At 48.4% G+C, this 25,938-nt stretch overlaps 3 protein-coding genes across 3 annotated transcripts; 2 read left to right on the forward strand and 1 right to left on the reverse strand.

The window, feature by feature from the left end:
- Positions 1-21: 21 nt before the first annotated feature.
- TPI1 (triosephosphate isomerase 1) lies at positions 22-3,598 on the forward strand. Its single transcript, XM_082665429.1, has 7 exons — positions 22-182; positions 1,304-1,427; positions 1,531-1,615; positions 1,690-1,822; positions 2,108-2,193; positions 2,772-2,859; positions 2,990-3,598. The coding sequence occupies exons 1-7, from the start codon at positions 68-70 to the stop codon at positions 3,103-3,105; spliced, it is 747 nt and encodes a 248-aa protein (XP_082521555.1). The 5' UTR covers positions 22-67; the 3' UTR covers positions 3,106-3,598.
- Positions 3,599-3,699: 101 nt separating this feature from the next.
- On the reverse strand, positions 3,700-6,155 carry SPSB2 (splA/ryanodine receptor domain and SOCS box containing 2). Its single transcript, XM_082665414.1, is given in 4 exon segments — positions 3,700-4,095; positions 5,037-5,442; positions 5,448-5,786; positions 5,948-6,155. Coding segments are annotated over 3 exon segments (825 nt in total). The 5' UTR covers positions 5,703-5,786; positions 5,948-6,155; the 3' UTR covers positions 3,700-3,931.
- Positions 6,156-21,000: 14,845 nt separating this feature from the next.
- Positions 21,001-21,856, forward strand: LOC309829484 (thioredoxin-dependent peroxide reductase, mitochondrial-like; the record flags this gene model as incomplete). The annotated part of the gene is made up of 1 exon (XM_082665420.1): positions 21,001-21,856. One exon carries the CDS (start codon positions 21,001-21,003, stop codon positions 21,772-21,774), a length of 774 nt encoding a protein of 257 aa, XP_082521546.1. The 3' UTR covers positions 21,775-21,856.
- Positions 21,857-25,938: the final 4,082 nt, after the last annotated feature.

Below are 25,938 nucleotides of genomic sequence, written 5' to 3' on the forward strand. Positions count from 1 at the left end.
CTATATAAGCGGCCAGTGGAAGCGGCTGCGCGCTGCTCGTGACCTTCAGGGTGCCGGATTCAGCCCAATGGCGCCCTCCAGGAAGTTCTTCGTGGGGGGGAACTGGAAGATGAACGGGCGGAAGAACAATCTGGGGGAGCTCATCAACACTCTGAACGCGGCCAAGGTGCCGGCCGACACCGGTGAGCCTTGGCCAGGGAGGGCCGGGGTGGGAGGGCCGGCGTGGCGGCGCCCTCTCCAGAGTTCTCTTAGCCGGCGTCCGCGTGGTCGTGCACGGCTGGGGACCAGGGCTGTCGGGGTCCGGGCCTTGGCCCCGCGGCCGCAGGACCCGGGGTGTGTCGACGCGGAAAGGCGGGGCCGCATCTCACGGTGCCCTCCGACTGTGGGTCGTCGGGAGGATGGTTGCCCCGGGGCGCGGACGGGGGCTGCACCCGCCGAGAGCGGGGGATGGAAGCGGAGCCCAGCCCCTGCGGGCGATCGGGAGAGGCCGGCGGCAGCCCGGTAGGAGACTGAGTACGGGCTTAAGCTGCCCCCTAGGCGCGGGCTTCGTGCGCCGCCGCACGTAGCCCGAGACTCCTCCCCGCGCCTTGCCTGGGCGGCCGAGTGGCTTTGGCCTCCTGAGCTACCGCTCTGACCCTTTCCCCTCGGCGGCCGGCATGACTCCTGCCTTCCGCGGAAGGGGCTGAGCCATTTGGGAGTGAAGAGCGATCCTACCGCTTTCTCCAGCCTGGAAACGGGAAAGCGCAAGGCCTCTATGAGCCAGTCGACTCGCTGCCACCCTCGGCAGAGTGCAGTCCTCAGCCCTGCCCCTCCCACGCACCTAAGGCACAGAACCCCGGGTCTTATCAAGAGGCATCCCCTTCTGGTTTATTACCCCCAAAGACGCCAGTACAAACCCCAGGAGTTGGCCCCTTCTGCTTTTGCTAAAAACCCTTGCCTGGCCCGGTTCCGAAGGTGGGGATGGGCTATTTTAGAAGGGAGGCGGGGTCGGCCCTCAGAGAATGCTGAGTCTAGGAGGTGCCCAGGCCCAGAATAGCCTGGGGAAATCGGAGCCACAGCTGTTAAAAGAGCAGAGGGCAGGGCAAGGGCCATCGCCTCTCAGGGGTACCTGGAAGGCTCAAAGAATTGGGTCCAGGCCCAGCCTGAGCTGCAGAGTGGACAGAGATTATCGTGCTGGTGTGAAAAAGGGCAAAAGCAGAACTAAGAAAGTGGTGAAGGCTAGGGGGCTCCCGAGCACTGGATGGGGTCTGGGGAATGAAGGCTTCCTGTGACCTCATCCCCTCTGTCACCATCTTATCCTCAGAGGTGGTTTGCGCACCCCCCACCGCCTACATTGACTTCGCCCGGCAGAAGCTAGATCACAAGATTGCAGTGGCTGCGCAGAACTGCTACAAAGTGGCTAACGGGGCCTTTACGGGGGAGATCAGGTGACATGTGGGTGGGTGGTGGACGCAGCCCTCATTATTCTCATGAAGGGGAAAGCGACAGGGTGGGCTCCCTGCTGAACCGTGGCTTGTTCTCTTCCTTTAGCCCTGGCATGATCAAAGACTGTGGAGCCACGTGGGTGGTCCTGGGGCACTCGGAGAGAAGGCACGTCTTTGGGGAGTCAGATGAGGTTAGTAACCAGGAGAGGAGATAAGAGATGGCTTATCCCAAGACAGGTGTCTCACCAAGTCTGTTCCTCAACAGCTGATTGGGCAGAAGGTGGCTCACGCCCTGGCAGAGGGACTTGGAGTAATCGCCTGCATTGGGGAGAAGCTAGATGAGAGGGAAGCTGGCATCACTGAGAAGGTCGTTTTCGAGCAAACCAAGGTCATCGCAGGTATCTGGAGAAAGGGACCTTTGAGCCTAGCCAGGGCTACGGAGGCTCAGAGGGTGGGGTCATATGCCCTGCAGCCTGACTTAATCCCCACGCTGATGCAGGAAATGGGAGGGTGAGAACCCTTGTATCCTTATCGCTTCTGCTCCTGCCCCGATGGTATAGATGCCACTTGGAGTTCCTTTAACGGCCGCCAGGGGTCAGTAGGCCACCGTCACTCATTCCCTGGGGAAACAGCTGGCTATCTCCTTCCTGTTCACCCTTCCACCTGTGATCTCTGTCCCACAGATAATGTGAAGGACTGGGGCAAGGTTGTCCTGGCCTATGAGCCTGTGTGGGCCATTGGTACTGGCAAGACTGCGACACCTCAACAGGTAACCAAGCCCAGGAGCCCTACCCTCATCTCCCCTGCCTTGGTAGAACTGGACAGTCACAGAGACCACCTGGGCCAACCCCTCATTTAAAAGACAGGAGAGGGGAGGGGGAAGGGTAAGCTGGGACGAAGTGAGAGAGTGGCATGGACTTATATATACTACCAAATGTAAAATCGATAGCTAGTGGGAAGCAGCTGCACAGCACAAGGAGATCAGCTCCATGCTTTGTGACCACCAAGAGGGGTGGGATAGGGAGGGAGACGCAAGAGGGAAGAGATATGGGGATATATGTATACGTATAGCTGATTCACTTTGTTATAAAGCAGAAACCAACACACCGTTGTAAAGCAATTATACTCCAATAAAGGTATTAATAAAAAATAAATAAAAATAAAAGACAGGAGAAAAGAGAGTGACATGTCAAAGGACATCCATTCCAGGACCTGGGTGGGATCGAAGCCCCGGTGTTCTATCTCAGATCCCGGGGTTCTTGTCCCAAAACCACACTGCCTGTCTCCAGTGGTGCCCACGTTTTTTGCCCCTTTGAGTGAAAGTCTTAGTCTAGCTTCTTGTTCTAGGCCCAGGAAGTACACGAAAAGCTCCGGGGATGGCTTAAGTCCAACATCTCTGATGCAGTGGCTCAGAGCACCCGCATAATTTATGGGGGTAAGTGGGTTTGGTTCCAGCCGGAGGTGGAGTGGGCTGAGAACCCGACTGAGTCCTTCTTCGACGTGGAGGTAGGGCTGGAGTACCCCCTCCCATCCCTGACCTCTCCCCCTCTCTTCTCCCTTCCCAGGTTCTGTGACTGGGGCAACCTGCAAGGAGCTGGCAAGCCAGCCTGACGTGGATGGCTTCCTTGTGGGGGGCGCTTCCCTCAAGCCTGAATTCGTGGATATCATCAATGCCAAATAATAAGCCCTGCCCGTCTCTGCTACCCTTCCCGCTGAGACAGGGACTAGGTAGCTCAGAAGCCCAGTAACTGTACTGCCCACCCCCCCCCCAACCTTCACACATGCTTCTGATGGTGTCACCTGCTGCCTCTTGTGGCCTAATCCAAAATGTACCTCTTCCTTTGCCGTTTACACCCTACCCTGTAATGGTTGGGACCAGGCCACTCCCGCTTCCACTTACAGTATCAGTTGGAACTCAACCTGTCACCAAGGTGGCTTTAGCTTGGCTGAGAGGTGGGAGGGGTGTTTGCTTATGGGTCCCCTCAGTCCCCAGTGAAGGCAGGAGCAAGAACCCATCCTGTCCCATCTCACACCATGAGGTCAGGGGCTGAGAGAAAGTCCTGTCCTCTGCTGAGGCCGGGCTGCTGCCCCCTCCCACGGTGCCGTGCCGATGCCTGTGTGTGTTGTGTCTGTGAGCAGTGCCGCGTGTGCGGGAAATAAACACCTGGCACTAAGCCTTGGGGTGTGTCCTTCTTCACTGAACTTGTCCAGATCATCTTTTTCCCTTTTGAGGCAGCCACGGCACCCTTGTGCAAAAAAAAAAAAAAGAAAAAGAAAAAAACCCACAAACAGGTTTCTACAGCAGCACATCTCTTCCAACTTTTACTTGCAGAAATGTCTTGTGTACCAGGCTGCCCCAGCCTTGAGTAACAGCTCCCTCCCTTCCACCCTCTGGGTGGCCCTGGGGCTGTGGTGCTCCCCAGAGCTTGGGGTGGGGTGGGACCCAGCCTCACCGGCTTCAGGCAGCTGGTCTAGGCCAGCAGTGCTGCCTCCCCCAGAGGGGTGGGTCAAGGCCCCAGCGCAATCTGTGGTATCACAGGGGTCACCGGTAGAGCAGGTAGCGCTTCACGGCGGGGGGGCAAGGGCAGAGCAGAAACGTGGCCTAGCCGCGTATCCCCCAGGGCGTGGCGCACACACAGGCGGCTCAGGTGCAGAAGGGAGTGTGGCTCAGCTGAGAGAGAGAATGAGGGAAAGTAAGTACAGGTGCAGGCACCAGCCAGACATCATCAAACCACGGGGTCCTGCCCAGAGTCCCTTCCGTTTTCCTGCTGCAAGTCTGCTCCCACCTCGGTTCAGGGGAGGTCTAAGGTGCTCTGAAGTTCTGCATCTGCTCTTGTGGTGGACGCATCATGGATCTCACACGTCCCCGGTCGGAGTTGGGGTGAAGCTCTAAATAAGGCCCTCTAAGCAACAGGCCGAGGCGGCTGTGACCGTGGAGCTGGCCCAGGCTTTGAATCCAGAGAGGCCCCAGAGCTGGGGCTGAGGAGGTGAAAGGAAGGGTGGCCCTCCTCCACTCTACAACAGCTCCCATGGGCTACAGGGGAGAGGCGGCCACCCTCTGCTGCAGACTCGGCAACTGCAGAACAGTTAAGTCCACTCAGCCCCAAGGCCCTGCCTCCTTCACTGCTCTTCCAGGTGCCTGGACCTCAACGGCTCCTTCCTGGGGTTTGACTGAGGAAGGAAGTAGCTATGTGTCAGAGTCAGAGCCCAGTGAGCCGGGTACACACTCCGGGCGCCTGGCACCACCAGTCCTCTTCCTCTGGGACTTGTACACCTAGCCCAGGACAAATCTAACCCTTTGCACCTCTGGCTCCAGGGGCTGATCTCTCCTGTGAAGCCCTAATCCCCACAGTGCTTCACTTCATTCTGAGGGTTCACCTCTCACTAGCAAGTTGCTTTCCCAAGGCTTACTTTTACCTCTATGGCTGTTAGGAAGATTGAGTTAGGTAACAGCTGTGAAGACTCTTAGCCATTCCTGGCACTGAATAGAGGTAGGAGACGGGTCAGATGAAGGCCAGTTCCCTCTGCTCTTGTAAGGCGTTGAGCTTCCATCCCAAAACCACAGACCCCAGTGACAGAACTTACTCTCCCCACACGTGCCCCAGGCCTCACCTCTCCTTTCGCCCAGGTAGCTGATGCGGACCTGGCACTGGCCCCAGACAGCGCTTACTGCTGGATAAAGGGTCCTGCCCTTCAGTCCGCGGAAGGCCGGCCCCAAGTAGGTGCCCCCAATAGCGTAGCCCAGAGTTCCCTCCTCCATATCCAGAACCACCAGCAGCCTCTCCGGCACCTCCAGCTGCTCACCCTGACGTCCGGCTGGATACCGGGGGACCTCGGGCCCCTTGCTCTGATGGTACAGCTTCCCACGCCCAAGGTCCCAGCCCCACGACTCGCTGTTGCTGCCCAGCAGCGCCGCATAGTGGTCAGCCTGCAGCGGCGCGAGGGCCGTGGCCACGCCCACCACAGCGTGGGTGCCCCTCCGCTCCCGGGGCCAGCTGATCTCCCAGGCGTGCAAGCCCTCGAGTAGCCCCTCTTACCCCGGGCCCCATCAGTGCTCTGGGCCACGGGCCGCCGTTCAAAGCACAACCCCCCTTCCGTGACCTCGATGTTCTCTGAGCAGTCCTTGGGGTTCCAGCCGTGGCGCCGTTGGGCCCCCAGGTCAGGAGGGGGAGCCGAGAGCAGCTCCTCCAAGCCCTCGGGACAAGACAGGTCAGGGTACAGGGCCTGCGGGGTGTGGGTGTTGCTGCCGCCGCCCCCTGCCGAGGCTGTCTGGCCCATGGAGGTGAGGAGCTGGAGAACTCCCCTAAAGAGGCTTGCTGGGGCGTCTCTCTTCTGAAAGTCGAGCTCTCGGTCGGGATCGACCTAGAGAGGAGTTGGGAGAGAAGAGTGTGTGAAGCGAGGGATCCTGCAGGGGACCCCTCACCCAGGCGCCCCATCCTTTCCCCAGGTTTGCTCACCGCCCCGCTCCTCCCTCTTTGCTCCCCCAAAGCTCCCAGGCCCATCATTACCTTGCCCTCACCCACCTGTCCCGGGCTCTCGAGACTCGCGAGTTCGCCGCCTTTCGGCCTGTCGAGGGACCTTCCCCCTCGCGCGCCCCGCACCCCTGTCACCGCCCTCGAACCTCGCAGGGCTTCCCGTGCCGGGAGGTCGCCGGCCCTCCGGAGCAGCGCAGCCTAAAGTGGCCGAAGCGCGCCGGGCGCAGCCCGCCGGCCTCTTCCGCCGCCAGCACCTCCCCCAGGCCTCGTCCCGCCCCACGGCCCCGCCCCCACGGCCCCTCCGGGCGGTTAACTCTCTTGTCACCATCTCAGGTCGCGCCCCGCCCCGAGACCGCGCCCCCGCGGGGCCCCTCGCGGGGCGGTTAACACTCGGCTCCGGCCTAGGCCGCTGGGGGCACGTAGCGCGTAGAGCCCATTCCCGGGCGGTAAACGTCTGGTCACAGTCCCAGGCCGCTCCTCGCCCCGAGGCCCCGCCCCCGCGAGGAGGCGGGCCGGGCGCTTAAATCTTACCCGGCTGCGGTGGAGTCCGCCCCTGGCCGCCCAAGCTCGGAGTTAACCCTTTCATGTTATCATCGCTTTGGAGGTCTGTTCTCCACCGTCAAGAACTTTGAGCTTCCTGGGCCAGCAGCTCCTGAGCCCCTAGGGATATGGGACAGGAGGTCAAGGAAGGGCTTCCATTGTGTTGACATCTATTTCCGAGTCCTGGTGATTCTGGGTCACTGTCACTGGGCTGATCTTTTTCTGACCCGGGTTGTGAGTCAGCCTGCTCTGTGCCTGAGGTTCTGAACTCTTGAGTTTCTGGCTCTGAACGGTAGGCGTCATGGGTCTGCGTGCTGTTCTAGCCTTCATCCTACCCGACAATCCATTCCTGAGCTGTCAGCCTCATCTGGTAGAGTGTGTGGATAAGACCTTGGTTGTGAGTGCAGCTATACCACTAATTAGTTCTCTGACATTGGAGAGGTTGCCAGCCTTCTCTAAACCTGTTTTCTCTTACGTAAAATGGGAATAACGATGGTACTTACCTCACAGGGTTGTTATGGAGTTGAGGTAATCCAGGCGAAGCACTTAGCACAGAGTCTGCTGGATAGTTTGTACTCACTAAGCATAGCTGTTCCTGTTTCCTTAACATTTACTTAGTGCCCACTTCATGGAGAGGCAATCTACTATTAGTGGTAAATGATGCCAGCTGTGGAGCCAGGCTGACTGGGTGTGAACACCTGAAGGCCCGTATGCGGGGGACCTTGGGTAAATTTCTTAACCTCCTCATGCCTGTTTCTCCCTCTGTAAAATGGAGATACTATTGGTATCTACTGCATAGGCTCTAGTGAGGATTCAGTGAGGTTATATACATGTAAAGCACTTAGTTTCTGGTTCAAATGTAATCATTTGTGCTGAGCACTGAGGATTAAGCAGGGAATCTTCAAGGAAGTTACAAGGACATTTATGAAACAGTTTATCGTGCGGCAGATAAAATTCTGGATATCCAGAAAGTACTATAGGAGTAAAAAGGATGGGACTCCTAACCAGAGATCAAGCAGTTCAGAAAGGAAAGTGTCCTGGAGGAGATGACACTAGGCTGAATCTTTTTTTTTCTTTAGTATTTATTTTTTATTTATTTAGGCTGCCTGGGGTCTTAGTTGTGGCACACTGGATCTTAGTTGCGGCATGTGGACTTCTTAGTTGCGGCATGCATGCAGGATCTAGTTCCCCCACCAGGGATCGAACCTAGGCCCCCTGTATTGGAAGCACGAAGTCTTACCCACTGGACCACCAGGAAAGTCCCTGGGCTGAATCTTTAAGAATGACAAGGAATTTGCCTGAGAGGTGGTTCTGCAGGACTGGAGGTTGGATTAGAGTTGCTGCATGAATAAGACATTCAGACTGAGAGGTCAACATGAAAATAAAACAGAAGCGATAGCTGGGTTTGGGGAAGTTGGACGATTTCAGGGTTGCTGCAGCATGAGACGCAAGCCTAGGGAAGTCGGTGTGAGATCAGGAGGGCTTGCAGGCCAAGTTAAGAATGCAAATGTTACCCTGTAGGACAGATGGGTAATGGGGGAGCCACGTAGGAGAGAGGCGGGAGAGGAACATGGTTAGAAACTTCTTTTAGAAAAAGCATCCCGGCAGCAGTGGAGCGGCCCAGGTGACAAGTGGTGAGAGCCTAAAATAGGGCAGTCAAAATAAGGATGAAAAGAATTCAAGAAACACTGATGAAACTGCAAGACCTGGTGACTGATTAGATGCTGAGGCCAGGGAAAGGAGAAAAGGACGTTTTCTGGACTGGAAGACTATTTTGGAAGGTGGTGCCACGAGAAGACGGAGATGACAGAAAGAGGAGCCGATGGGGGCAGGGGCAGGAGGGTGGGAGAGAGAGATGGTGAGTTCACTTTAGGACGTGTTCTTGAGGTGCCTGAGCAACAACCCAATGGAACCATCCAGAACACGCTTGACAGTGGCAGGTCTGGAAAAGAAAAAGAAAATGGCGGGACTGGACGGGCAGTGAGAGGCCTGGACTGGAGATATAAATTTGGGAGGTGTATCAGCCTTTAGCCAGGAGCTGAACTATGAGAACAAGAGGAGCCCTGGAGAGAATGTGTAGAGTGAGGAGAGGGTCAAGGAGGACACAGCACAGCAGACAATTCAGGTTGGATTACCTACATGATTTTTGGGGTCATCGGCAATTTTACTGAGAGAGTGCGTGTGGACTGTGGAAAGTGGGTGTCCAGGCTGAAGGTGCTGAACAGGTACCTCCTGTGTGTCAGGCACTGTGCTACACGCTTCACATTTTGAGGGGATAGAGAGTCGGCAGAGGTAAGGTGACAGATTTGTCTCAGAGTTAAAATTACCCTTGAAAATACCTTACTTACCCCATCTATTAGGTACAGCATACGTTAGTTTCAGGTCAAATACAATACATGGCAGTACACATATAATGATGTACAGAATAACATTTTACATTGTTTTAATTAAAGGGAAAGAAGAAAGCATATTAACAAGAAGGATGTGGGGACTTCCCTGGCAGTCCAGCGGTTAAGACGCCACGCTTCCACTGCAGGGGGCATGAGTTCAATCCCTGATCCAGGAACTAAGGTTCCACGTGCTGCAAGGTGTGGCAAAAAAAAAAAAAAAAAAAAAAAAAAAAAAAAAAAAGAACCTGAACACTTGTCATCCACCCAACCTGGATATTCCTGCCAGTGTGACAACAAAAATAAAGACATCATGTCTTGGGGGTCAGATACCAAGCTTAATCCACGGCCAGCTCCAGTTCAGCTTGAGAAGTTGCAGCTGCTCAGCTGCTGGTGGTTTAAAACGTTTCTTCACCAATTGTTGCCACCGAATCTTGGACTGCTCAAACATTTGTTGGTAATAGCTCAGATGTTCCACAATGCTACGAGTAATTTTAACTTTTACATCCATGTTGTTGCATGAAAAGGTAGCTCATTACTTCCATCATTTTACAGTATTCCGTTGTATGGATATACCACAGTTTACCTATTCTACTGTTGATGGACATGTGAGTTGTTTCCATTTTCAGCTATTATAGAGAAAGCTACTATGTACAGTATTGCAGATTCTTTTGATGGACCTAGGCACTCATTTTTGTTGGGTGCGTACTTACTGTGCAGAATTGCCGGGTTACAAGGAATTACAATGCATAGATTTAACCAAATGTAATTTTCAGGTTTCTCTCCATGGAGGGATTTTATTCAGAAATTAAATCATTCAGGTATTTACAGCATGGAACACTTCAACAAGTTTATGAAGATTTGAACTGTTCTTCTCTTCCTGTTCTTCCTATCTTTATCTTCTGGGGATGATTTTATCAGTTCCTCAGCTTTTTATTAGTGTTTCTCTGTGGCTCTCAAGTTCTTTCATTTCTTCCACAAAGCCATAATGATCCACTTGTTAGGCCAAACAGTGAGTTTCACTTCTTTGTCAATAGAAAACCCTTACAGGACTTCCCTTGTGGCACAGTGGTTAGGAATCCGCCTGCTAATGCAGGGAACACGGGTTCGAGCCCTGGACCGGGAAGACTCCACATGCCGCGGAGCAACTAAGCCTGTGCGCCACAACTACTGAAGCCCGCGCGCCGAGAGCCCGTACTCCGCAACGAGAAGGCACAGCAATGAGAAGCCCGTGCACCACAACAAACAGTAGCCCCCTCTCACCGCAACTAGAGAAAGCCTGCACGCAGCAACGAAGACCCAATGCAGCCAAAAATAAATAAATAAATGTATTTTAAAAAATTAAAGAAAACCCTTAAAATACTAAACACATTCTTCCCAAGAAGCAAGGACTGTTTGAGGCTTGGTTGTTTCCATGCCTGCTTAATATAAAGATGCAACTGGCAATACTGGAGCACTTTCAACTCTTCCAACTCATGACCACGTTAAGATCAGGGTTAGCATTCAATTGGCTCTGGGAGTCAAGGAGGAATCTCAGCCTCATGCATGTGCCTTTGAAACAGCAACTCATGCTTAATCAGCAGAATGAAGGATAGGGGTGACGTTAGAGAGAAGACGACTTCAAAGCCTTTATGAGCACACTCATAAAGTGTGTGGTACCTCAGAGTGGTACTGCCGCCCGTGAGCAGCAATAAAGCCAAGGCTTTTCTCTCTGAGATCCTACTTGGCTTCTAGAATGTAAACTGCAAAACAGAATCAGGCAAAGTGCTGCAGCCACCCAGGACTTTGCATTTGATTGCTAGAGTACAGCAAAAAACAAAGAAACAAAAAAAAACAAATGGGGGCGGTGGGGGCACTGGGATTTGTACCTCTGTAGAACTCTCTGGCTTTATTAAACAGAGTGCTACCCTGCCACCAGGAGAGAAGAGAGAGGTGGTCACAAGGTCATTAGTTGCTATCAAACCAGGGCCTTGTGTTTCTAGTTTGGAACTTTAATGGCAATTGGGCATTTCCCCATCAGAAGATACCAGCCTCATTATATTCTGGAAGCTAGCCCTTTGCCTAATACTTCTGTTTAGTAGCTCTGGGTGGCTTTTGCTTCCTGTTCCTCCACTGATACAGCCTCAACAGTTTGAACGTTTTTGGTTTTTAAAACTGTTACGCCATCCTTGGCTAGTTTTGAAATCCTTCCATCCCAAGGCTGTCTTCTCTGGCAGGAGGTGTGAACTGTGACTTGAGACCAAGAGCTTTTCTTTTTCTTTTTCTGCCATGTATGGCCATTGTGAGGCACATACTTCTGCTTCATTTCTTCCAGGAATAAGTTTAGTGCTTTTAAAGATTCATCACGTGTACTTTGCTGTCACTTTAACAGTTACAGAACTTGATGACCTGGCTTCACGAAATCTGTTGAATCTTGACTGCACATGTGATTTTTTTAAAAATAAAATTTATTTATTTATGGCTGCTGCACGCCGGCTTTCTCTGGAAGCGGGGAGGGGGCTACTCTTCGCTGTGGTGCGCGGTTATCTGACTGCGGTGGCTTCTCTTGTTGCGTAGCACGGGCTCTAGGTACGCAGGCTTCAGTAGTTGTGGCTCGCCGGCTCTAAAGGGCAGGCTCAGCAGTTGTGGCGCACAGGCTTAGTTTCTCCGCCCAGGAAGATGTGGGATCTACCTGGACCAGGGCTTGAAACCGTGTCCCCAGCATTGGCAGGTGGATTCTTAACCAGTGAGCCACCAGGGAAGACCCACATGTAATTTCTTGAGATCATACTCATGTGCCACGTTGGAGATGGACACACTGCCCCTCCTTAAGTAAGCTCATTTTTCTTCCAGCATGGGAAGGGATATCTGTTTCTTTGGCTGGGCGCCAGATGAAATGGTTAGACTGCCTTCAGGTGGGTCGTGTTATGCGGAAAAGAGGCATCTTAAAACACTGGAATCTAGCTTAAAAAGCAAAACACTAGAACCCAGTCAGCCTCCCAAGAAACACACGAGAGGCTGAGAACCGGCTGAGAGCACAGAATCCAGTCTCCCGCCTCCTCCCGCTCGCGTGGAATGGTGGCTGGAGACCTTCCGCCCTATTTAATCTGAGAATGGTTGCGCTCACGTTAAGGGTGCCTATGATGAAACCCCACCACATCTCATTTAATCCCCACAACGAAGACGGCCCAATGTTTACAGATTCACAAAGCGAGGCTCCGAAGGGTTAAACGACTTCCCTGTGACTAGAGCTGGCAAACGGCAGCAACGGGGCTCAAAAATTGAGACGCCACTGCGCCAAATCCCCAGGCGGGGACGAAATGGCGACTGCAGTAAACGCGCCCTAAAGCAGACGTGACACCGGCGTTACCGCCCGGGCGCCGGCTACGTAACCGCGGCGCAGCGGGAGGCGGGACATGCTGACTCCCCGCGGGGGCGGTCACGTGCGCGGTTACGTGCGCAGGCGCGGCAGGCGGGCCGCCCGAGTGGCTCGCGCGCCTCCCAGCGGCCGCAGCGGTGACGCGATCTCCGCCCCGCCCCGCCAGCCCCGCCCGCCGCAGAGGGCCGCCTGGGGCCTGCAAGCTCCCGCCCCCGCCCACTCCTTCCGGCGCTGGCGTTTGCGTCTAGAACATTCTGCGCCGGAACAAAGGTCCCAGGGCGGAAGTGAGGGCTGCTGAGGGGCGGCTGTAGCTTCGGGTTCCACGGGAGAGTAGAAGGAACTAGTGCTTCAGCAGATCTGCTAATAGAGGCTGATGGAGTTTATCTACGTTTAAAGGGCTTCCTTCCTCCATCACTCAAAAAACCGTCCTTACCTCCCCATCTCTCTCCTTTTCCCACGGTCAGTGTAGTTCTGTCTAGGGACCCTCCACAGGAGACAGTATTTGTGTTCACCTGGGAGGAGAGCGAGGCCGGAAGTAGGAGACACCCAGGTTATTCTAGAAACTTCAGGGGAAAGGAGCAGGCCTACAAAACCCACTCCCTCTTAAACTCTGCCAGCCTAGATCCATCAGTCATCAAAAGTCTTACTTGCCAAATCGAATGCCCCTTTGTTTATCATTGCCAGTTTTTAAAAGACTGACTTAACTTTTTCTAGTTTTTCTCCACCTTTATATCCTTCAGGGCCTTCATTTCCTTCTAGTGAATCCTAAGTGGGGCTAGCTCCCTGGCTTGTCCTTTGTTCACTCATTAGTGATTCACAAAGTGGAGGGAGGAGCTAAAGGCATTTCATCTGTACAGCAAATCCAAATTGAGGGCAGGAAGTTCTTAATTACTTTTAAAAATCACATTTAATACTGATTCTGCAAGTATTTATTGAGCACTTACTATGTGGCATGCACTGGGCCTGGGCGGTAGGGATGCAGAGCAAAACTGAAAGTCTGTTGGAGTTAGAAGAATCTGACATAGAAGTACTTGATGACATTTGGAAAGGAACAAACTCGATCCACAAATTCAGGTATAAAGACAAATTGTGTTTGCTGCCATCAAGGAAAAACAGGGCCCGGTAAGAGGGAATCCAAATTTAGATTATGCTTAAGAATGGCATTTCTGGACTTCTCTGGTGGCGCAGTGGTTAAGAATCCACCTGCCAATGCAGGGGACACAGGTTCGAGCCCTGGTCCAGGAAGATCCCACATGCCGTGGAGCAACTAAGCCTGTGTGCCACAACTACTGAGCCTGCACTCTAGAGCCGTCGAGCCACAACTGTTGAGTCCGCGAGCCACAACTACTGGAGCCTGCGCGCCTAGAGCCCGTGTTCTGCAACAAGAGAAGCCATCGCAATGAGAAGCCCGTGCACCGCAACAAAGAGTAGCGCCCTCTCGCCGCAACTAGAGAAAGCCCGCACACAGCAACGAAGACCCAACGCAGCCAAAAGTAAATAAATAAAATAAGTAAGTTAATTAAAGAAAAAGAAAAGAAGAATGGCCTTTCTGAGAAGGCCTAGAAGACCTCAGGATGTAACCGAGCAGGACCCTATGGGCCTTCCTGGGACAGACCCCGCCCACATAGCCTCTGTTTTATAGCTCCTCTCCAAAGTACCTAGATGATAGTATCTGATGCGCATTTCCTGAGTTGTTTCATAGATGCTAGAACCACCACCAAGTGGAAGAAATTAACCGCTTGATGGCCATGAGCACATAGCCTACGGGTGCCTAAGGACTGATAATGTTAACCCCTGTGACACCGGCCTGTTACCTCACCATTCAGAAAATTGTGCACGAGCTGATCATATACACTGGGACTCCCCCTCCCTCACCTGGCCTTTAAAATTGCTTTGCTGAAACCAATGGGAAGTTTGAGTGTTTTAAGCACCAGCTGCCCTGGGCTACTCTCTTGCAGCCCTGCGATAAACACTGCATTTTCCTTCACCACAACCCGGTGTCATTAGATTGGCTTTACTGTGCATGGGCAAGCAGATCCAAGTTTGGTTCAGTATCAAGGTGTTAGTTAAGAGTTCCACACAAAAGCAAAGAATATAAGTGAAAGCCACAAGAAGGAGGGAGTTAGGTGGGAGAAGGAACTGAAACAGGAGGGAAGGGGGCAGGGCACAACCTTTAAAAGAATGATGTAGCCATAGGACATGACAAAAACTGGTTAGAACCAACCAGGTCCAAGATGGCAGAAGTTTCGACTTCCAGTGGACCTTGAGCCCCATTATACACTCATCGTAATATATTAGCATATGCTAAATGACACACCCAACAGCGCCATGACAGTTCTGAGGCTAACCATAAAAGGCCAAAAAGTGGGCAGTGGCCCAATTCCTGGAAATCCCCACCCCTTCCCCGAAATAGTTGGAATAATCCTCCCACTCATTAGCCTATGAAATTACCCAGTCCATAAAAACTAACCACCCCCATATTTCAGGGCCTCTCGCCTTCCACACTCTGTCTCTGGAGTGTGTTTCTCTCTAGATAAGTCCACTTCTTACCTATTACTTTGTCTCTCACTGAATTCTTTCTGCCATGAGACATCAAGAACCTGAGCTTCATTAAGTCCTGAGACCAGGTGTGTGATCTCAAAAACCCGTGGGTTCAAGTCCCAATCTGGGTTGCACGGTTTCAGAGCTGGCCCTGTGACCTAAGTGTGGCTGGAGCTCAATAGCAAAGGTCATGACAGACCTTGCTGGGCTTGCTACAGAACACAAGTTCACGTACCCAATGCATGGTGAGGCCAAACACACCAAAATGTTGGAGTTTGGAGCAAAGAAAGGTTTATTGCAGGGCCAAGCAAGGAGAACAGGTGGCCAGATGGTTTGGGGGAGAAATTTTTATAGGCAAAATTTGGGGTGAGGCTACAGGGTGTGACTTTCTTCTGATTGGTTGGTGGTGAGGTAACAGGGCGGTGCCATCCTCCACCTGGGTGAGGGCCTTAGTTCCTGCAGAAGAGCTCAAAGGTATTATTATTTTTTAAATTAATTAATTAATTTTTTGCTGCATTTGGGTCTTCGTTTCCGTGCACGGGCTTTCTCTAGTTGTAGCGAGCGGGGGCTACTCTTCGTTGCGGTGCGCAGGCTTCTCATTGCGGTGGCTTCTCTTTTTGCGGAGCACGGGCTCTAGGACTGCGGGCTTCAGTAGTTGTGGCTTGTGGGCTCTAGAGCACAGGCTCAGTAGTTGTGGCGCACGGGCTTAGCTGCTCCATGGCACGTGGGATCTTCCCGGACCAGGGATCGAACCCGTGTCCGTGTCCCCTGCATCGGCAGGCGGATTCTTAACCACTGCGCCATCAGGGAAGCCTCGAAGGTATTATTATGTATATTCCTTGGGGAGGAACAAGGACCCTGCTCCAAGGTTGCACTATTGTTTCTTCACTGCTCTCCCTTTTTTCTGCATTCCCTCCCTTCCCTGATTAGCAACTGTTTGAACCTGCCTTTTGGAACTTAGGGAAGTTTGTGAATGAAGCCTGTTTTCTACAAATAAGAAACTGGGGACACAGAAAGGATTTGTACCAGGGAGGGCCCCACAGGGTCCTGCTCGGTTTCAGGCTTTGCTTCTAGGCTAGGGTGATGAGTAACCATTTTATCCTAAGGGCAATAGGAAAAGCCAGAGGCTTCTCTTTACATTTGAAAAGGCTTACTCTGACTGCTCTTGAAAGATGGCTGGATGAGAGAGTGTGGAATCAGGAAGACGATTTACGAGGCTACTGTACTAGTTGCAGAGAGTGATGATAATAGTTTGGGCCAGAGAGGTGTCACAGAAGATGGAAAGAAGTAGATGGAATCAAGACTGAGAAATAAAACATGGCCTGACATATCAGTAAACAAAGGATGTCACAGTCATCAGCAATTGCAGCCCTCCAGTGGTGAGCTGGTGAGCCCTGAGGGAACTCAGGAAGGAAACAAAGCATGCCTGCCATCTAGCAGCCCTCAGACTGCAGCCACTCCCCACGGTGAACCTGAGGAAACTCAGGATGAGAAAACGCAGGATACTGGCCCCAGATAGCTGAGGTGCATACCAAAGGAATGGTCTCAGTGAGCTCAGACTCTTGCATCTTCCCAGACACAGAAAAGCGCTAAATTCCTTAACTTGAGATGTATAGTTTTCTTTTATTAACAGTAATCTTTTTTTTTTTTCCTGCTGAAACGGTGCACCTCAGATTTGGACTTGAACCCCCATACCGGGTCTCGAACCCAGTCTAAACCCAGACTGGGACTTGAACCCACGTGGCCGGGGCTCAAAACCAGCCAGAACCCTGATTGGGACTTGAACCCCCGGTCTTTTAATTAGAATCATTCACCTGGTGTCTGGACTTACTGAGGCTCAGGTTCTTTGTGTCTCAGCGCAGAAGGAATTCAGCGAGAGACAAAGTGATAGGCAAGAAGTAGGTTTATTAATATAGGACGCTTGTAAGAGATGCAAGCAGGCAGGCGAGGGAGCTCTGCCCTGAGGATTAAGTGGGGTACAATTTTATAGTCAAAGGAAAGAGGGAGGGGAAAATACCACCTTCTTCGAGTAGACAGGAGGCTTACATCACTAGTTCCTCCTTCGTATCAGGCAAGAGAGTGTCTGACCCTATGAGGTCAAACTAGAATTATCATAGCGTTTATCAAATCACTAGAAGGGCGGGGAACTTTTTCTTCCACCTAATGGCCTGGGGCATATCTCGTGCTTTTGTTTATGGCTTTATAGTTAAGCAAGGCTGTTTCCTTCCACGATGTTCCAATAGCTTTCTTGAGGGATCATTAACTTACAGTGGTCTTGCAAAGTTTCCTAGGTTTCCCTATCTATAGTCCCCTACTGGGACTTCTACAGCTACCTGTATAACTGTCCTATTCTATCCCTGTCACTACTACTTGCCCTTTGTTGCAAAACTCCAGTAGGTCCTAGTTCCCACCCTGCCTCCTCAGACCAGTTTTCTCAGGGTTACTTGAGATGCTGCCTCCCGGAATTGAAGTCCTTAGCATGTCCCCTGAATAAAACATAACTCTCAACTTTTAGGTTGTGAATATGTTTCTTAGTCGCCAAGATATATTTGGAGTGGGATGGATCACGTTGGTGATAGATTCCATGGGAGCAATTGGGGGAAAATGTCATTGAGGGAGAAAAAAACGGCTAGATGATGCGAGGTTTCTGGTTTGAACATCTGAATGGTGATATGGGGAGCAGTGAAGAAAAGCAGAGTTAGAGGAAAAGGTATGGAATTTGTATATTTTAATTTTGAGAGCTCAGTTATATAAATTGAGAAGGAGGAGGTGAACTATATAAGCCTTGGACTGAGAAGTGTTCTTGGTTAGAAATAGAAATTTGAGACTCGTTGAAATATGCAATGAACTGGAGCTGGCTTGAACAGGCTTGTGAGAGCTGTTTGTTAATTTTTCATGAATTCTGTGAGCCGGTTATTAAATGCAGCCATTAAAAAAAAATAAAATCGGGGACTTCCCTGGTAGCACAGTGGTTAAGAATCCGCCTGCTAATGCAGGGGACACAGGTTCCATCCCTGGTCTGGGAAGATCCCACATGCCGCGGAGCATCTAAGCCCATGCCTCACAATGACTGAGCCCTCGTGCCACAATTACTGAAGCCCCTGCGCCTAGATCCTGTGCTCTGCAACAAGAGAAGCCACCGCAATGAGAAGCCTGCGCACCGCAACGAAGAGTAGCCCCGGCTCGCTGCAACTAGAGAAAGCCCGTACACAGCAAAGAAGACCCAACGCAGCCAAAAATAAATAAATACATTTTTAAAAAAATAATAAAAAAATTAAAAAAATAAAATTGTACAAATATAATTTAAATAAATTATATTAAAAACAAAAGTTAAAAAGTACTCAAAACTCATCACTTTCTAATTATTTTACTACCTTTTTGTATTAGTTTGCTAGGACTGCCATAACAAAAATGCTAAAATAGTTTAAGCAACAGAAATTTATTCTGTTCTGGAGGCAATCCAAGAGCAAGGTGTCAACAGGTTGGGTTTTGACAGCGGCCTCTGTCTTTCGCTTGAAGGTGGCTGCCTTCTTCTGTGCCCTCACACCAGATTTTTATCTGTGTGCCTGCACCTCTGTGTCCGAATTTCCTCTTTTTTTTTTTTTAGACCACGCCTCTCAGCCCACAGGATCTTAGCTCCTCAACCAGGGACTGAACCCGGGTCCTTAGCAGTGAAAGCATGGAGTTCCAACCACTGGACCTCCAGGGCATTCCTAAATTTCCTCTTCTTATACTGACACCAGTCAGCTTGGATTTGGGCCCACACTAGTGGCCTCATTTTAACTTAATTATTTCTTTTAAGGCCCTATCCCCAATACAGGTACATTCTGAGGTACTGGGAGTTAGGGCTTCAACTTATGAACTTGGGGGGTACACAATTCAGCCCTTAACAAAACTGAAATTATTGGGTTGGCCAAAAATTCATTCGGGTTTTTCTGGCCAACCCAATATTTATCTCTATTGTATCTGTATGGTGGAAACATAACATTGTGAGTTGCCAGCCTGCAATCAGCCGTGGTGGGAATTTACACCAGAAAAATCAGTATACGCTAAAAAGGAGGGCCTTTTGTTCTCTCTGGAGAGCCTGCTGTTAAACATTTACCTGCATATCACTGCTATCAATGTTATTTAGTTTTTAGAGTATAATTTGAATGTGACAAATGCACGCACACACACACGCACACACACTCCTTTTGTTGACGTGCTGCAAATTATGGCTGATAGAGATACAAAGAAAGCCTTCCTAGGGAATTCCCTGGCGATCCAGTGGTTAGGTCTCAGTGGTTTTACTGCCAAGGGCCCAGGTTCGATCCCTGGTCTGGGAACTAAGATCCCACAAGCTGCACGGCGAGAGCCAAAAGAAAAAAAAAGTCTTCTATCTATCACTGATTTTGCAAGGACAGGCATATCGAGATGCTTTCCACTGAGTCACAGAAACTCTGACCAAATGGTATTAAAGGACATCTCCTAAGGATCATCTCATTTATCATCTCACATTAAACTGAATCCAAGCGTAGTGGAGTATGCTGGAAAAGAAGGTTCCTTGCTCTGCCTGAGATAGGAGATAGATGGGCCCCTGGGCTGGACAGCTGGGGCTTGTCAAGTGGAGTAAAACTGAAGCTTTGTTCTCACCCAGACACTCCAAGGACAAAGCTAGTGGCAGAAGCTCAGCTCTGCTAAAGTAAAGAGATAAAGGCGCTCACTCCTGAGGTCAAGGAAGACTTCCCTGTCTGCACATGCGCAGGAAGGCTCCTTGGGGGTCAAAAAGGGAGGGGGCCCCCACTCCGTAATAAGTGTGGACATGCACCCACAGGCCTCTGCCGTGGCATCCATCTTAGCAAAAAGTTGCACACGCATGTTGGGCGCGCATGTATGTTGGGGAGGGTTCTGGGACCAGTCAGGTGCGAAAAAAGAAACGAGATAATTGGCCCAATGTAAACAAAGACCCGGAAGGACTGTCCTATATAAGTGATTTAAATCACTTCTTTACGGTGCTCCTCATTCAGGACTCCCACACTCCTCTCTTGGTGTGTATTTCTGCCTAGCTTCTGACTTAAATAAACAAACTCCTCCCATACATTGTGCTATGTCTCTAATAATAAACTTTGTACCTGTTTTTACAGTTTTTGTCTCCTTGAAACATTCGTGCTTTCAACGGGGGAAAGAGCAGGGGCCACTTTGCTTCTAGCCTCTAGCCCCTAGTGGTCTAGTGGTTGGGATTCCTGGTTTTCATCCAGGCTACTCAGGTTCCATTCCTGGGCTGGGAACTAAGATCTCTCTTCAGGATCGCTGCCCGTTGTCAGCGAGATTATTATGACCTCGGATCTCACTGACCTCCGAGATCATTATGAGAAAGCAGCAGGAAGAAACTCTCTCTGGCTGAATGTGCATGGTTTCACCTAGGTCTCAGATTGCTCTCTGCATGCATCACATGACAACGGGAAGACTCAGCCATAGGGGAAGGCAGTACAGTACGGCGGACTGCAGTCCTGGAGGACATGGCGGAGCGGAAGGACCAGCCAACCTTGAAGCTCAGCTCTAGCTCCCTGTTTCCAGTGGTCTAATGGACATCTCCATGTCCATGGTAGTGGATGTCCCACTACCATTTCAACCTCAGTAAGTCCCAAAGAAATCGATCATCTGCCAAAGCTTCAAGACCAAACCTTTCTGTTCATTTCCTTGCCAGTATTATTTCCCCAGGAACACTAGATTCAGGCAAACCTTGGGTATATTCCTCTTCTCCATACGCTGTGTCCATCCAGTTGCTGAGTCCTGTTGAACTTTCCTCTCCACCCCCCCTCCTTACCCCAGATTCTTCCACCTTCAATGAATCATTATACATCCATATATATATATATATATATATATATATGTATTCATATATATGTAGTTACTCTGAATTTTCTATTTTAAGAATTTAGCATCTTAAAATGTATTGAATTCCTCTACTTCTCTATCCAATAGGCAGACTATTCTATTACTAGAATAGAATAAAAAGATAGCAGGATAAATTATATACATAGAAAAATCAATAGTTATGACAGTGTGGTACTAGAGCAGAAAGAGCTATATATAGGTCAATGGAAAATAATAGTCCAGGGTTTTATATATATATATATATATATATATATATGTAAAATGGCATTTCAAATCAGTAGGTAAGGATGGGATTAATCATTTCTTTAAGGCGACACTGTATAAACAAAGTGAAAAGACAAACTAGGAAAACATTTTCAGTATTTATAAAAGACAAAAAGTTAATGTAGACCCTGAAGATGGTGGCCGTGGTGGGAAGGTTGTTCTGGACTTCGCTTGTGCGACAAGTGAGTGCCATTCCTTGGGGCATTTCTGCCTCTGCAGCCCTTAGGCCTGCTGCTTCTCGAAGAACGTGCTTGACAAATGCACGGTGGTCTGGCTCTGCTCAAGCAAAATTCGCCTTTAGCACCAGTTCCTCATGCCATGCCCCTGCCGTCACCCAGCATGCGCCCTATTTTAAGGGTACAGCTGTTGTCAATGGAGAGTTCAAAGAAATAAGCCTAGATGACTTTAAGGGGAAATATTTAGGGCTCTTCTCCTATCCTTTGGATTTCACCTTTGTGTGTCCTACAGAAATTATTGCTTTCAGTGACAAAGTCAATGAATTTCACGATGTGAACTGTGAAGTCGTTGCAGTGTCAGTGGATTCCCACTTCACCCACCTGGCCTGGATAAACACACCAAGGAAGAATGGCGGTTTGGGCCACATGCACATCACACTCTTGTCAGATTTGACTAAACAGATTTCCCGAGACTACGGTGTGCTGTTAGAAGGTCCCGGCCTTGCACTACGAGGTCTCTTCATAATTGACCCCAACGGAGTCATCAAGCATTTGAGCGTCAATGATCTCTCAGTGGGCCGAAGCGTGGAAGAGACCCTCCGCTTGGTGAAGGCATTCCAGTTTGTAGAAACCTATGGAGAAGTCTGCCCAGCCAACTGGACACCAGATTCTCCTACAATCAAGCCCCATCCGACTGCTTCCAAAGAATATTTTGAGAAGGTAAATCAGTAGACCATCCCATGTGCACCTGCAGCTTCCCACACCAGAAGAGAACCACAGCTGGAACTCACTTTTAGCATTTCAGAGATTATTATTTATAGAAGGCAAAAAACACAATTATGCTTGTATTCGTAAATATTACTCTAAATGTTTTGTTTTTGTAACATTGACCAAGGCTTTTAAAATGTGGTTAGTTACTAACGTAAGGAGTCCTTTATTAGCAGTGTATGGACGGATGGCTAGTTGCTATAGAATGTGCAGTTCCCCTATTTCTTGGATCATGTCTTCAAAGGGAAAAGGAAACAACTCTTCTTTACCAGCCTTACTTGAACCTTTGTGTACACTAGAGTAGTGTGACAGGCATCAAAAGCTTCTGATCAAGGGTCCTGAAATTTTCTTCTTGAGTTTCTTTGTATTAAACTGAATTTTCTTTTAAGATCATAGTTTTAAGTTGTTAGCATCAGTGGTCTAGTTTAACACTTGCAGGATTTCCCCGGTGGTCCTGTGGTTAAGACTCTGTGCTCCCATGCAGGGGGTGTGGGTTCGATCCCTCGTCAGGGAACTAAGATCCCACATACCATACAGTGCGGCCAGGAAAAAAAACAAAAAACAAAAAACACTTGCAATGAATGTGTATGTGATTGAAGCAGATGTGAATCATGTTTTTTAAAAAACCATCTACAGTGGCCAAGTGACTTAACTGATCATGCATGTTCCCCAGTCCTGAGATATATACTTTATATAATTATTTTGTTAGCTGACTTAGTGCCTACATACATTTCTAATATTTATTGGGCATAATTATAAAGGATAATTATTGAATCCAGGGATTGCATTTTGAATTTGAATCATTCATGCATTTGAATCATTGTAATTATTTTATTTCCTGAAGTGTTCAATGTAAAAAAATAAAAAATAAACATTTTAAAATACAAACAAAAAAGTTAATGTATATGTGTGGTCGTTTTAATACATGCCCATGAGGAATTCCCTGGCAGTCCAGTGGTTAGTACTCCATGTTTCCACTGCCAGAGGCCTGGGTTTGATCCCTGGTCGGGCAACGAAGTTTCCGCAGGCTGCGCTTGGTGCGGCCAAAAAAACAAACAAAACAAAACAAACAACGAAAAAACCCACACCCACGAATTCTTTGATACTCTTCTCTTCAAGAGGTGGAGCCTATTTTCCCTCTACTTAAGTGTGGGCTGCACTTAGTGACTAGCTGCTAAAAATAGAATAAAGTGGAAGTGATCTGTGTGACTAAAAGGCACAGTGGCTTCCACCATGGTCTCCTTCTCTCCTGGAGGAAGCCAGCTGCCTAATTGTGAGCACACTCAAGCAGTCCTGTGGAGAAGCCCATATGGCAGGGAACAGTCCTGCTAACAGCCATGTCACTGAACCATCTCCAGGCCCAGTCAATCCATCAGATAACTGTAGCCCAAGCTAAGATACTTTTAGATTCCTGATTCACAGAAACTGAGATAATAAATGTTTTAAGCTACTAAGTTTTGAGATAATTTGTTATAATCAACTAAGAATTGCATTTGGCTACAACATAGATCCCCCAAACCCAAAGGCTTAACCAGTTTTTCCCTTTATATAAAATAAGTCTGGAGACAGGCAGTTCAGTGGTGATATGATAGCTTCATGATATTTTCTGTATCATAGGCTGCTTTCTACTTACGTTCTGGCATCTTAGCATGTGGCTCATATTCTCTGGGTCATCTCACAGCCCCATGTGGTTGCTGGAACTCCTGCCATCACATTTCTACTTTACAGAGGAAGTAAGACAAAGGGGAGGAGGAAAAAGGGACATTCTAGAAGTTTCACTAACTGACGTATCAGCAGTGAATGGAGGTTGAGAAATATATATATATTTTAAAGCTGGGCACAGTGTTGCCCCAATAATATAAAAGTTCTGTTAGCTCAAGAATGAGAAGACAAAAAAATTCAATTAAAAAATAAGCTAAGAGTTTAAACAGACAGTTCCTCAAAGAAGATATACAAATGGCCAATGAAAACAAAAAAAGATGCTTACCATCTTTAGCCATCAGGGAAATGCAAATCAAAACCACAATGAAATACCACTTCATATCCACGAGGACAGCTATAATCAAAAACAGGTAATATCAAATGTTGGGCAGGATACGGAGAAATTAGAATCCTCAAACACTGCTGGTGGAAATGTAATGTGGGGCAGCCCTTTGGAAGACAGTCTGGCAGTTTCTCAAAAGATAAATATAGAGTTACCATATGATCCACTTACAATTCCACTTGTAAGGAAAAAATTGCCAATAAACTAGTTGAAATATATGAGGTCTGGTTCTATTTGTAACATTTTATTTCAGGCTCCTAGCAAAGTGCCTGGTACCTAGTAAGCACTCAATATTCATAGTTGAATAAATGAATATGTTGAAACTGTGAGTATTTTAGAATGAAATCTCCACACGGCAAAGAATCATGTCCTCCTTTGGAATCCATTCATTACTGTATAGAATTCAATATCTTGATACTAAAAGTATTATATTTTTATTGATACTATTTGGAAATGGAAATGGAAATATTCGGCCACACAAAAATTTGTACATGAACGTTCATAGTAGCATTATTCGTAATAGCCAAAAAATGGAAAGAACAAAATGTCTCTCAACTGACGAATGAAGAAATAAAAAAAATGTGGTATAAACCATACAATGGAATATTGTTCAGCAATTAAGAGGGATGAACTACTGATACATGCTACAACACAGATGAACTTTGAAAACATAATGCTAAGTGAAAGAAGCCAGACGCAAAGGACCACATGTTGTATAACTTCATTTATATAAACTGTTTAAAAACAGTTCTGTTGGTGAGAAAGACGGGAAGAATGAATATCAGGTAAGAAACTGGCTGTTTCCACCACAGTTAATATTCAGATCATATAAAGCTCCTATGAATCAATTTTAAAAACTAATGACTTAGCAGGAACATGAAGAAGGACATGAAAAGGCATTTTGTAAAATAAATACAAATACATAGACACATAAAAAAAACCCTCACCAACAATCAAAAATGCAAATTAAAATAATTTTCTGGTTATTTGATAATAGCTATTATTAAAAAGACAAGAAAAACAAATGTTGGTGAGGATGTGGAGAAAAGGGAATCCTCACACACTGTTGGTGGGAATGTAAATTGGTGCAGCCACTATGGAGAACAGTATGGAGATTCCTCAAAAAAATTAAAAATAGAACTACCATATGATTCAGCAATTCCACTTCTAGGTATTTATCTGAAGAAAACAAAAGTACCAATTCAAATGATATGTGCACCCCTGTGTTCATTGCAGCACTATTTACAATAGGTAGATATGGAAGTAACGTAAGTGTCCATCCATAGATGAATGGATAAAGAAGATGTGTGTGTGTGTCTGTGTGTGTGTGTGTGTGTGTGTCTGTGTGTAGTGGAATATTACTTGGCCATAAAAAAGAATGAAATCTTCCATTTGTGGCAACATGGATGGACTTAGGGGATATTACGCTAAGTCAGACAGAGAAAAACAATACCACATGATTTCAATTTTATGTGGAATCTAAAAACCAAAACAAATGAAGAACCAAAACAGAAGCTGACTCATAGATACAGAGAAAAAACTGGTAGTTGCCAGAGGGGCAGGGGATGGAGGGATGGGTAAAACAGATGAAGGGGATTGAGAGGTACAAACTTCCAGCTATAAAATAAATCATGAGGATATAATGTACACATAGGGAATATAGTCAATATTGTACAACTTTGTATGCTGACAGATGGTAACTCGTCTTATTGGGGTGGTCATTTCATAATGCATAAAAACATCAAATCACTATGTTGCATACCTGAAACGAATATAATATTGCATGTTAATTATAACTTTAAAAATGCCATAATAAACTAACCTCCCTGAAAAAAATAATATCGACATATCTATTTTTCAGTCTATTAAGACTGGTAAAGATAAGTACATACACTTTGAACCAGAAACTGCACCTCCTAAGAATGTATTCCACAGAGCCATGTTACTCAAAATGCGGTCCACGGACCAGCAGAATTGGTATCACTTTAAGGGGTCGGAATCTACATTTTAATGAGCTCCTCAGGCAATTCCTATGCACAGTAAAATTTTAGAAGTACTGCTACAGAGTACTCACACCGAAGAGC

The sequence above is a fragment of the Grampus griseus genome (genome assembly GCF_964374135.1).
Source record: "Grampus griseus genome assembly, chromosome: 11".
Taxonomy (NCBI): Eukaryota; Metazoa; Chordata; class Mammalia; order Artiodactyla; family Delphinidae; genus Grampus; species Grampus griseus.